Below are 12,316 nucleotides of genomic sequence, written 5' to 3'. Positions count from 1 at the left end.
CACTTTCGTTCATTTCAAGAGGATTGCTCTGGATGACGTCGGATCTCTTATTCTCCCTGAAAATGGCAATGGGAAGAATTGGGACCAGGCGTGTAGCTATCTCACAAAGACACATCAGGGGGAACATGAACTGACACGACGTTACATCTGTAAGTAGTCTTATATTTACGACTTCGGGATATTGGAATGTGTCCTGTGAATGGTTCGAGATAAACGAAACTTAACTGTGATGCCAAATAGATCATTGAATAAAAATAACTTTGACACCTACTTGAAAGTGATAAAACAATGAAAGTAGCTGGACGATCAGAGAAGATTTGTTAGAGAGAATTAGACAACCATAGGCTGCACGGTCTAGTCTAATATTTACAACAAAAAACTTGTAACAAAAAAACATATTCTGACTGAACCAATAGCCTGTATTTTGGTTCCTTTTAATTATAATACGTTTTTTTTTTAAAATTCATAGCAGTTGATTTGTCCTTTTGGTTAAACTGCAAAATTATATTTTATGAAATCAAGTACTTCAAAATAAAAGGACAAATTATTTCGTGGTTTCGTGACTTTTTTTGTCATGTGCTGTACTTATTGTTTTACCTCATCAATTTATTGTTTTGACATTTATTTGACACTTGAGGGTGATACGAGATGTATATTAAACCTTTTTTAATAGTAATTCGTTTTAACTTATACATTTTATTTTGTAAATATTATACCTTATGATGTTCTATGGGGTATGAATGTCATAAACCTCCAAGCACAGATTAAAGTATATTTGACAATGACACCAAGAGTGCGTCTGCGACTCAATTTCACATAATTAATTTACTAATATAAGGTTTCAACGACCTCTACTGATGATTATATACATTATTTGAACACAGTTGTTAAACTAATAACAGGTCAAATCTAGTTTAATCAAATTAAAATTGAGATTAATTTACAACAGCATATGTCTGAAATATAATCAGATCTGCATTAAATCCCCTATGAATTAAGGAAATGTATACCAACTTTACAAATGTGATTTAATAGGGAACAATTGAGTGGAATAACCAATCATAAATGGTGTTTTTGATGCCTGTATAACAAGAATCCCTCACAGAATAAATCAGATCCAGTGTTCCGCGGTGAGGATGTTGAACCTACTACGCCCCCTACTGGTCGTCTGGATGTACCACCTCGTCTCCAGTCACGCCGCCCCAAGATACAACAACGGCTTTTTCTACCACGACATCATGAACGGCGATGGCAACGGAGAGAGTAGGTCATACAGCCATAAATAAAGAGAGAACGTTGTTATACATTTTTCTCACTATTGAGCCAAGCCGTGCAGCGCTGTGCGCGGGTGGCCTGAATACGCATCCACCAAAGTGGCTGAAACCCGAACAGAGAATGTGAAGAAAAAAAATGTTTTATTAGAGCACAGTATGGTTTGGATTGGCGCTGTAGTGTGAACACGGTATACTGTTCTAGTGAGGGTGGGTTATTCTGTCTACGTCAGAAGAATGCGTGCAGTTTGACCATGCCACAAGATGTAGCAGACAGCACAGTCTGGAGTGGTATGAACTTCTACAATATCGGCTGTATAGTTTGTTGCAGTGCCTTCAGAAAGATGTCACATCTTTTTACTTTTTACACATTTTGTTGTGTTACAGACATTAAAATGGATTCGATTGAGGTTTCGTTTCACTGGCCTACACAAAATACCCTATAATGTCAAAATCGAGTTATGTTTTTAAACATTTTTTTACAAATGTAATTAAAAATATAAAGTGAATATGTCTTGAGTCAATAAGTATTCAACTCCTTTGTTATCGTAAGCCTAAATAAGTTTAGCTTAATAAGTTGCATGGACCCGGTGTGCACTAATAGTGTTTAGATGATTTTTGAATGACTACCTCATCTCTGTACCCCACACATACAATTATCTATAATGGTCCCTCAGTCTTGCAGTATATTTCAAACACAGATTCAACCACAAAGACCAAGGGGGTTTTCCGATGCTTCGCAAAGAAGGGCACCTATTGGTAGATGGGTAAAAAAGAAGAAGAAGAAGATAAAAGCAGACATTTAATAACCCTTTGAGCACGGTGAAGTTATTAATTACACGTTGGATGGTGTATTTAAACACCCAGTCACTACAAAGATACATGCGTCCTTTCCAGCTCAGTTGCCGGAGAGGAAGGAAACCACTTCACTATGAGGTCAATGGTGACTTTAAAACGGTTACAGAGTTTGATGGCTGTGATAGAAGAAAACAGAGGATTTGACTGAGTGAAAAGAAGGAAGTCTGTACAAAATACAAACATTCCAAAACATGCCCATGGACAATGGGTCAACATGTTCATCTACCAATTGGAATTTTTAATGGTTTTTAAATGGTGTTAAAAGAAATGGAAGAGCAATAGTTTTTTTGTTTGCAACATGGCACTAAAGTAAAACTGCAAAAAATGTTGCAAAGCAATTTACTTTATACTGCCAAAGATGATTCTAGCATGTATTGACTAAGGGGTGTGAGTACTTATGTAAAATTAGATATTCCCCCTGATGTAATCCATTTTCAATTCCGACTGTAATGTAGCAAAATGTGGAATAAGTCAAGGGGTATGAATACTTACTGAAAGCACTGTATGTACATAAACCTGCACAGCATTCACAAGGGCTCCATATGGGGTCTGGTAACCTGGTAAAAACCCAAATACTCTGCAGGCAGACCCAGGTGTATTTGGGGCTCTGGTCTAATCACATGGTCAGGAAAAATACTTGGTCCCCTATACACTATCTACTGTATGATATAACTCTTCTACTGTTTCTACTGTATAACTCTTATCCTGTTTCTACTGTGTAACTCTTATCCTGTTTCTACTGTATAACTCTTATCCTGTTTCTACTGTATAACTCTTATCCTGTTTCTACTGTATAACTCTTATCCTGTTTCTACTGTATAACTCTTATCCTGTTTCTACTGTATAACTCTTATCCTGTTTCTACTGTATAACTCTTATCCTGTTTCTACTGTATAACTCTTCTACTGTTTCTACTGTATAACTCTTATCCTGTTTCTACTGTATAACTCTTATCCTGTTTCTACTGTATAACTCTTATCCTGTTTCTACTGTGTAACTCTTATCCTGTTTCTACTGTGTAACTCTTATCCTGTTTCTACTGTGTAACTCTTATCCTGTTTCTACTGTATAACTCTTATCCTGTTTCTACTGTATAACTCTTATCCTGTTTCTACTGTATAACTCTTATCCTGTTTCTACTGTATAACTCTTATCCTGCTTCTACTGTATAACTCTTATCCTGTTTCTACTGTATAACTCTTATCCTGTTTCTACTGTATAACTCTTATCCTGTTTCTACTGTATAACTCTTATCCTGTTTCTACTGTATAACTCTTATCCTGTTTCTACTGTATAACTCTTCTACTGTTTCTACTGTATAACTCTTATCCTGTTTCTACTGTATAACTCTTCTACTGTTTCTACTGTATAACTCTTATCCTGTTTCTACTGTATAACTCTTATCCTGTTTCTACTGTATAACTCTTATCCTGTTTCTACTGTATAACTCTTATCCTGTTTCTACTGTATAACTCTTATCCTGTTTCTACTGTATAACTCTTATCCTGTTTCTACTGTATAACTCTTATCCTGTTTCTACTGTATAACTCTTCTACTGTTTCTACTGTATAACTCTTATCCTGTTTCTACTGTATAACTCTTCTACTGTTTCTACTGTATAACTCTTATCCTGTTTCTACTGTATAACTCTTATCCTGTTTCTACTGTATAACTCTTATCCTGTTTCTACTGTATAACTCTTATCCTGTTTCTACTGTATAACTCTTATCCTGTTTCTACTGTATAACTCTTATCCTGTTTCTACTGTATAACTCTTATCCTGTTTCTACTGTATAACTCTTATCCTGTTTCTACTGTATAACTCTTATCCTGTTTCTACTGTATAACTCTTATCCTGTTTCTACTGTATAACTCTTATCCTGTTTCTACTGTATAACTCTTATCCTGTTTCTACTGTATAACTCTTATCCTGTTTCTACTGTATAACTCTTATCCTGTTTCTACTGTATAACTCTTATCCTGTTTCTACTGTATAACTCTTATCCTGTTTCTACTGTATAACTCTTATCCTGTTTCTACTGTATAACTCTTATCCTGTTTCTACTGTATAACTCTTCTACTGTTTCTACTGTATAACTCTTCTACTGTTTCTACTGTATAACTCTTATCCTGTTTCTACTGTATAACTCTTATCCTGTTTCTACTGTATAACTCTTATCCTGTTTCTACTGTATAACTCTTATCCTGTTTCTACTGTATAACTCTTATCCTGTTTCTACTGTATAACTCTTATCCTGTTTCTACTGTATAACTCTTATCCTGTTTCTACTGTATAACTCTTATCCTGTTTCTACTGTATAACTCTTCTACTGTTTCTACTGTATAACTCTTATCCTGTTTCTACTGTATAACTCTTATCCTGTTTCTACTGTATAACTCTTATCCTGTTTCTACTGTGTAACTCTTATCCTGTTTCTACTGTATAACTCTTATCCTGTTTCTACTGTATAACTCTTATCCTGTTTCTACTGTGTAACTCTTATCCTGCTTCTACTGTATAACTCTTATCCTGTTTCTACTGTATAACTCTTATCCTGTTTCTACTGTATAACTCTTATCCTGTTTCTACTGTATAACTCTTATCCTGTTTCTACTGTATAACTCTTATCCTGTTTCTACTGTATAACTCTTATCCTGTTTCTACTGTATAACTCTTATCCTGTTTCTACTGTGTAACTCTTATCCTGTTTCTACTGTATAACTCTTATCCTGTTTCTACTGTATAACTCTTATCCTGTTTCTACTGTGTAACTCTTATCCTGCTTCTACTGTATAACTCTTATCCTGTTTCTACTGTATAACTCTTATCCTGTTTCTACTGTATAACTCTTATCCTGTTTCTACTGTATAACTCTTATCCTGTTTCTACTGTATAACTCTTATCCTGTTTCTACTGTATAACTCTTATCCTGTTTCTACTGTATAACTCTTATCCTGTTTCTACTGTATAACTCTTATCCTGCTTCTACTGTATAACTCTTATCCTGTTTCTACTGTATAACTCTTATCCTGTTTCTACTGTGTAACTCTTATCCTGTTTCTACTGTATAACTCTTATCCTGTTTCTACTGTATAACTCTTATCCTGTTTCTACTGTGTAACTCTTATCCTGCTTCTACTGTATAACTCTTATCCTGTTTCTACTGTATAACTCTTATCCTGTTTCTACTGTATAACTCTTATCCTGTTTCTACTGTATAACTCTTATCCTGTTTCTACTGTATAACTCTTATCCTATTTCTACTGTATAACTCTTATCCTATTTCTACTGTATAACTCTTATCCTGTTTCTACTGTATAACTCTTGTCCTGTTTCTACTGTATAACTGTTGTCTATCCTGTTTCTACTGTATAACTCTTATCCTGTTTCTACTGTATAACTCTTATCCTGTTTCTACTGTATAACTCAGGTCTATCCTGTGTTCTTGTCTCTACTGTGTCTTCTCCAGTCTATTTCAACGGGGTGCGTCTCCATGTGGAGTCCCCCCAGGCCTCGGTGTCGGCGGCCAGGGGTAGTAATGTTACCCTGCCCTGTCACTACCGCTACGAACCCGAGATCAACGGCCCCCGTCGGACCCGGGTCAAATGGTCTTGGCTGCCCACCAACGGCGCCGGCAAGACCACCCGTGAGACCGACGTGATGGTCGCCATGGGCAACCGTCACCGTAGCTACGGCAGCTTCCAGGGGAGGGTGCGCCTGCGTCGGGCTGCTCCAGGGGACATGTCGCTGGTGATCAAGGAGCTGCACCTGAACGACACAGGCCGCTACCGCTGTGAGGTCATCGACGGACTGGAGGACGAAAGCGTGACGGTGGAGCTGGAGCTGCGAGGTGTGTGTTGTGTGTCTGTGTTTGTGTGTGTCTATGTGTCTAGACAGCCCCCTCAGCTCTGAACAGAACACAGTCCACTCTGTTCAATCTGTTTTTCAAATGACCTTGAACATATTGTCCTTACAAGTGTCTATACTGGCATTTGTCACTGCAAGGACAGTTGGTGAATTTATCCCCTATAGCAATTTAACCCCTATAGAACATTAAAACCTTTTTCCCCATTTGTAGGAGTGGTATTTCCCTACCACTCCCAGAAGGGCCGCTACCATTTCAACTTCCTGGGGGCCCAGCGTGCGTGTGAGGAGCAGGATTCGACCCTGGCCACTTTTGACCAGCTCTTTGTCGCCTGGGAGGAGGGGCTCGACTGGTGCAACGCCGGATGGTTGGCTGATGGGACGGCTCAGTACCCAATCACCACACCGCGGGAGCCCTGTGGGGGCGTGGACTTAGCCCCTGGTCTCCGTAGTTATGGACAACGCCACCGCCACCTCCACCGTTTTGATGCCTTCTGTTTCTCAGCCGCCCCCAAGGGTCAGTGTGTGTGTGTATGTCAATATTAGTCTCCAATAACACAGACTAAACACTTCAGCAAAATAAAGTGTAACAAGACAATTGAGAAATGTGAATGAATGGACATGAATGCAGTTGACCAACATGTTTAAGTGGTCCCCTCCTTACATGTTTTAAGTGGTCCCCTCCTTACATGTTTTAAGCGGTCCCCTCCTTACACGTGTTTTAAGTGGTCCCCTCCTTACATGTTTTAAGTGGTCCCCTCCTTATATGTTTTAAGTGGTCCCCTCCTTACATGTTTTAAGTGGTCCCCTCCTTACACGTGTTTTAAGCGGTCCCCTCCTTACATGTTTTAAGTGGTCCCCTCCTTACATGTTTTAAGTGGTCCCCTCCTTACATGTTTTAAGTGGTCCCCTCCTTACATGTTTTAAGTGGTCCCCTCCTTACATGTTTTAAGTGGTCCCCTCCTTACATGTTTTAAGTGGTCCCCTCCTTACATGTTTTAAGTGGTCCCCTCCTTACATGTTTTAAGTGGTCCCCTCCTTACATGTTTTAAGCGGTCCCCTCCCTACACGTGTTTTAAGCGGTCCTCTCCTTAAACGTGTTTTAGGCGGTCCCCTCCCTACACGTGTTTTAAGCGGTCCTCTCCTTAAACGTGTTTTAGGCGGTCCCCTCCTTAAACATGTTTTAGGCGGTCCCCTCCTTACACGTGTTTTAAGCGGTCCCCTCCTTACACGTGTTTTAAGCAGTCCCCTCCTTACACGTGTTTTAAGCGGTCCCCTCCTTACATGTTTTAAGTGGTCCCCTCCTTACATGTTTTAAGTGGTCCCCTCCTTACATGTTTTAAGTGGTCCCCTCCTTACACGTGTTTTAAGTGGTCCCCTCCTTACATGTTTTAAGTGGTCCCCTCCTTACATGTTTTAAGTTGTCCCCTCCTTACACGTGTTTTAAGCGGTCCCCTCCTTACATGTTTTAAGTGGTCCCCTCCTTACATGTTTTAAGTGGTCCCCTCCTTACATGTTTTAAGTGGTCCCCTCCTTACATGTTTTAAGTGGTCCCCTCCTTACATGTTTTAAGTGGTCCCCTCCTTACATGTTTTAAACGGTCCCCTCCTTACACGTGTTTTAAGCGGTCCCCTCCTTACACGTGTTTTAAGTGGTCCCCTCCTTACACGTGTTTTAAGTGGTCCCCTCCTTACACGTGTTTTAAGTGGTCCCCTCCTTACACGTGTTTTAAGTGGTCCCCTCCTTACATGTTTTAAACGGTCCCCTCCTTACACGTGTTTTAAGCGGTCCCCTCCTTACATGTTTTAAGTGGTCCCCTCCTTACATGTTTTAAGTGGTCCCCTCCTTACATGTTTTAAGTGGTCCCCTCCTTACATGTTTTAAGTGGTCCCCTCCTTACCTGTGTTTTAAGCGGTCCCCTCCTTACATGTTTTAAGTGGTCCCCTCCTTACACGTGTTTTAAGTGGTCCCCTCCTTACACGTGTTTTAAGTGGTCCCCTCCTTACATGTTTAAGTGGTCCCCTCCTTACATGTTTTAAGCGGTCCCCTCCTTACATGTTTTAAGTGGTCCCCTCCTTACATGTTTTAAGTGGTCCCCTCCTTACACGTGTTTTAAGTGGTCCCCTCCTTACATGTTTTAAGTGGTCCCCTCCTTACATGTTTTAAGCGGTCCCCTCCCTACACGTGTTTTAAGCGGTCCTCTCCTTAAACGTGTTTTAGGCGGTCCCCTCCCTACACGTGTTTTAAGCGGTCCTCTCCTTAAACGTGTTTTAGGCGGTCCCCTCCTTACACGTGTTTTAAGCGGTCCCCTCCTTACACGTGTTTTAAGCGGTCCCCTCCATAAACGTGTTTTAAGCGGTCCCCTCCTTACATGTTTAAGTGGTCCCCTCCTTAAACGTGTTTTAAGCGGTCCCCTCCCTACACGTGTTTTAAGCGGTCCTCTCCTTAAACGTGTTTTAGGCGGTCCCCTCCTTACACGTGTTTTAAGCGGTCCCCTCCTTACACGTGTTTTAAGCGGTCCCCTCCATAAACGTGTTTTAAGCGGTCCCCTCCTTACACGTGTTGTAAGCGGTCCCCTCCTTAAACATGTTTTAAGCGGTCCCCTCCTTACACGTGTTGTAAGCGGTCCCCTCCTTACATGTTTTAAGTGGTCCCCTCCTTACATGTTTTAAGCGGTCCCCTCCCTACACGTGTTTTAAGCGGTCCTCTCCTTAAACGTGTTTTAGGCGGTCCCCTCCCTACACGTGTTTTAAGCGGTCCTCTCCTTAAACGTGTTTTAGGCGGTCCCCTCCTTACACGTGTTTTAAGCGGTCCCCTCCTTACACGTGTTTTAAGCGGTCCCCTCCATAAACGTGTTTTAAGCGGTCCCCTCCTTACATGTTTAAGTGGTCCCCTCCTTAAACGTGTTTTAAGCGGTCCCCTCCCTACACGTGTTTTAAGCGGTCCTCTCCTTAAACGTGTTTTAGGCGGTCCCCTCCTTACACGTGTTTTAAGCGGTCCCCTCCTTACACGTGTTTTAAGCGGTCCCCTCCATAAACGTGTTTTAAGCGGTCCCCTCCTTACACGTGTTGTAAGCGGTCCCCTCCTTAAACATGTTTTAAGCGGTCCCCTCCTTACACGTGTTGTAAGCGGTCCCCTCCTTAAACGTGTTTTAAGCGGTCCCCTCCTTACACGTGTTTTAAGCGGTCCCCTCCTTACACGTGTTTTAAGCGGTCCCCTCCTTACACGTGTTTTAAGCGGTCCCCTCCTTACACGTGTTTTAAGCGGTCCCCTCCTTACATGTTTTAAGCGGTCCCCTCTTTACACGTGTTTTAAGTGGTCCCCTCCTTACATGTGTTTTAAGCGGTCCCCTCCTTACACGTGTTTTATGCGGTCCCCTCCTTACACGTGTTTTAAGCGGTCCCCTCCTTACATGTTTTAAGCGGTCCCCTCCTTACACATGTTTTAAGCGGTCCCCTCCTTACACATGTTTTAAGCGGTCCCCTCCTTACATGTTTTAAGCGGCCCCCTCCTTACACATGTTTTAAGCGGTCCCCTCCTTAAACGTATTTTAAGCGGCCCCCTCCTTACACGTGTTTTAAGCGGTCCTCTCCTTAAACGTATTTTAAGCGGCCCCCTCCTTACACGTGTTTTAAGTTCCCTCCTTACACGTGCTTAGTACTCCTATTCTCTGTCTCTTCTGTCACAGGGACAGTATACTTCCTGAAACAACCCCAGAAGTTCAACTTCACCGAGGCGGTGGCAGCGTGCGTTGACGACGGCGGTCAGATCGCTAAGGTGGGCCAACTCTACGCCGCCTGGAGGTTCATGGGATTGGACCTCTGCATCGCAGGCTGGTTGGCCGATGGGAGCGTCCGTTACCCCATCGCCAAGGTCCACCCTAACTGCGGCCCCTCAGAGCCAGGGGTGCGTCATTTCGGATTCCCCCCTCAGCAGCAGAAATACATTGTCTACTGCTATCGGTAAACCCCCCCCCCCCCCCCCCCCCCTCAACGAAACCGCAGTACTACAGTATGACAGATAGCCTCTACTAGTTAACTTCTCTATTCACCACAGACACCACACTAGCCTGCATGCTACTTAGCATTAGCTAGTTCTGCTCTTATAGCGTCCGCTGTATAGTCATAGTGAACTGTCTTAATCTCCTCATATTGAACATAGTATCAGTCATACTCCCCGCTGAGACTCCAACCAGTACTGATACACATACTGTATACTGGCTATTTAGGGTTGTGTTGTCAGGTTTGGCTCACAGTAAACTCAGGGAAGGTGTTCAACCCACAGCATTGCCCTCGTGATGCTTCGCCAGTGATTTTTTTTTTATCCAACCAAGGTCTTTCCCTTGGTGTTTTGTTGAACTGTGTTTTGCTATGTCTCACTGTTCCTGAAGTCATTTCAGTTCAATGTATGTCATTCATAGTCTTAGGCACATTTCTGGACGATCCTCTTTGTGTTAGAATGCCTTTTCATGTCTTGTTTTTATAAGGGTTGGAATGGAATGATGAAATGAATGACTGACTATGAATACTTTAGCTTTTTATACATTTACAAAAAAAAAGAAATGCCCAAAAAACAGTTTTTTTGCGTTTGTCGTTATGAGGTTTTGTGTGTAGATTGATGAGGGGAACAATAAGGAATATGATTATGTAAAACAAAATGTGGGAAAAGTCCAGGGTTCTGAATACTTTCCGAATGCACTGGAGACTGTCATGTTGGAAGGGGATTTGCACTGTAGACTGTCATGTTGGAAGGGGATTTGCACTGTAGACTGTCATGTTGGAAGGGGATTTGCACTGTAGACTGTCATGTTGGAAGGAGATTTGACAGTATTTTGTGACCTTGTAGAGGAGCTCAGTGTTAAAAGGCTTCCATGTGTATCGTGCTACTTTAAATCAGGTTGTATGACTTTAATTAAATCAACCAACTTTAATTAAATCATGCTACTTTAAATCAGGTTGTCTGACTTTAATTCAATCGTGCTACTTTAAATCAGGTTGTCTGACTTTAATTAAATCATTAGACTTTAAACCAGGTTGTCTGACTTTAATTCCATCGTGCTACCTTAAATCAGGTTGTCTGACTTTAATTAAATCGTGCTACTTTAAATCAGGTTGTCTGACTTTAATTAAATCATTAGACTTTAAACCAGGTTGTCTGACTTTAATTCCATCGTGCTACCTTTAATCAGGTTGTCTGACTTTAATTAAATCGTTCTACTTTAAATCAGGTTGTCTGACTTTAATTAAATCGTGCTACTTTAAATCAGGTTGTCTGACTTTAATTAAATCATTAGACTTTAAACCAGGTTGTCTGACTTTAATTCCATAGTGCTACTTTAAATCAGGTTGTCTGACTTGAATTCAATTGTGCTACTTCAAACCAGGTTGTCTGACTTGAATTAAATCGTGCTACTTTAAATCAAGTTGTCTGACTAATTAAATCATGCTACTTTAAATCAGGTTGTCTGACTAATTAAATCATTCTACTTTAAATCAGGTTGTCTGACTAATTAAATCATGCTACTTTAAATCAGGTTGTCTGACTTGAATTAAATCATGCTACTGTAAATCAGGTTGTCTGACTTGAATTCAATCGTTCTACTTTAAATCAGGTTGTATGACTAAGTGTTCTACCAAATTAATAAAATATTGTCAATGGTCAAGTCTGTACTGAAGTTTTTTTTAGTAGTCCATTACTGACACAACTGCTTTCAACATTTGAATAGATGTTGTAATCGCTGAAGTTGACCCAGACGCCATATTTAGAAACATTAAACACTTCTGTGTGCTTGCTTTTAACATTTTATTTAACTAGGTCAATTATGCGCCGCCCTATGGGACTCCCTATCACGACCGGCTGTGATACTGCCTGGAATCGAACCAGGGTCTGTAGTGACACCTCTAGCACTGAGATGCAGTGTCGTAGACCGCTTTGCCACTCGGGAGCTAGGTCCCGTTCATGAGGTCACACAATGAAAACATTATTATTATTATTTTTTACACTTTGCAACAGGAAAATAATAATGTGTGTTTATTGTCCAGGTAATATCTCCCTGTTTCAGTTGCCTTTCCCTTTCTCTTCCGTATTGTGCCTTGAACACAACCCTGCTGTCAGAGGCGTGTGTTTAGGTGGCAGGGAAGTCAGGCGCTGGAGAGTCAAACGGAGTGTAAATGGAGTCTTTTAATATAAGTCCACTTAACATGCTCCAAACACTAAATACGTACATACATAAACGAACATGGGTACGAGGACCCGTCGCGCACCTATACAAATAAAACAACACTTGACATAAAACAATCTCTGACAAAGACATGAGGGGAAA

The 12,316-nt window shown here is 41.0% G+C and overlaps 1 protein-coding gene across 2 annotated transcripts; it reads left to right on the top strand.

Moving 5' to 3' along the window:
* On the top strand, positions 1-11,639 carry LOC110521246 (hyaluronan and proteoglycan link protein 3). Of its 2 annotated transcripts, none has more exons than XM_036969233.1 (5): positions 1-149; positions 1,106-1,263; positions 5,600-5,980; positions 6,209-6,511; positions 9,683-11,639. In XM_036969233.1, the coding sequence occupies exons 2-5, from the start codon at positions 1,137-1,139 to the stop codon at positions 9,958-9,960; spliced, it is 1,089 nt and encodes a 362-aa protein (XP_036825128.1). In that variant the 5' UTR covers positions 1-149; positions 1,106-1,136; the 3' UTR covers positions 9,961-11,639. The 2 variants fall into 2 exon arrangements, with proteins under 2 accessions (XP_036825128.1, XP_036825127.1); XM_036969232.1 differs by having other exon boundaries at positions 2-149; positions 1,094-1,263.
* The last annotated feature ends 677 nt before the right edge of the window (positions 11,640-12,316 follow it).

Source organism: Oncorhynchus mykiss, chromosome 30 (assembly GCF_013265735.2).
Source record: "Oncorhynchus mykiss isolate Arlee chromosome 30, USDA_OmykA_1.1, whole genome shotgun sequence".
NCBI classification, from domain to species: Eukaryota; Metazoa; Chordata; class Actinopteri; order Salmoniformes; family Salmonidae; genus Oncorhynchus; species Oncorhynchus mykiss.
Note: the sequence above shows the minus strand (reverse complement) of the source record. Positions and strands in the feature narration are given on the sequence as shown.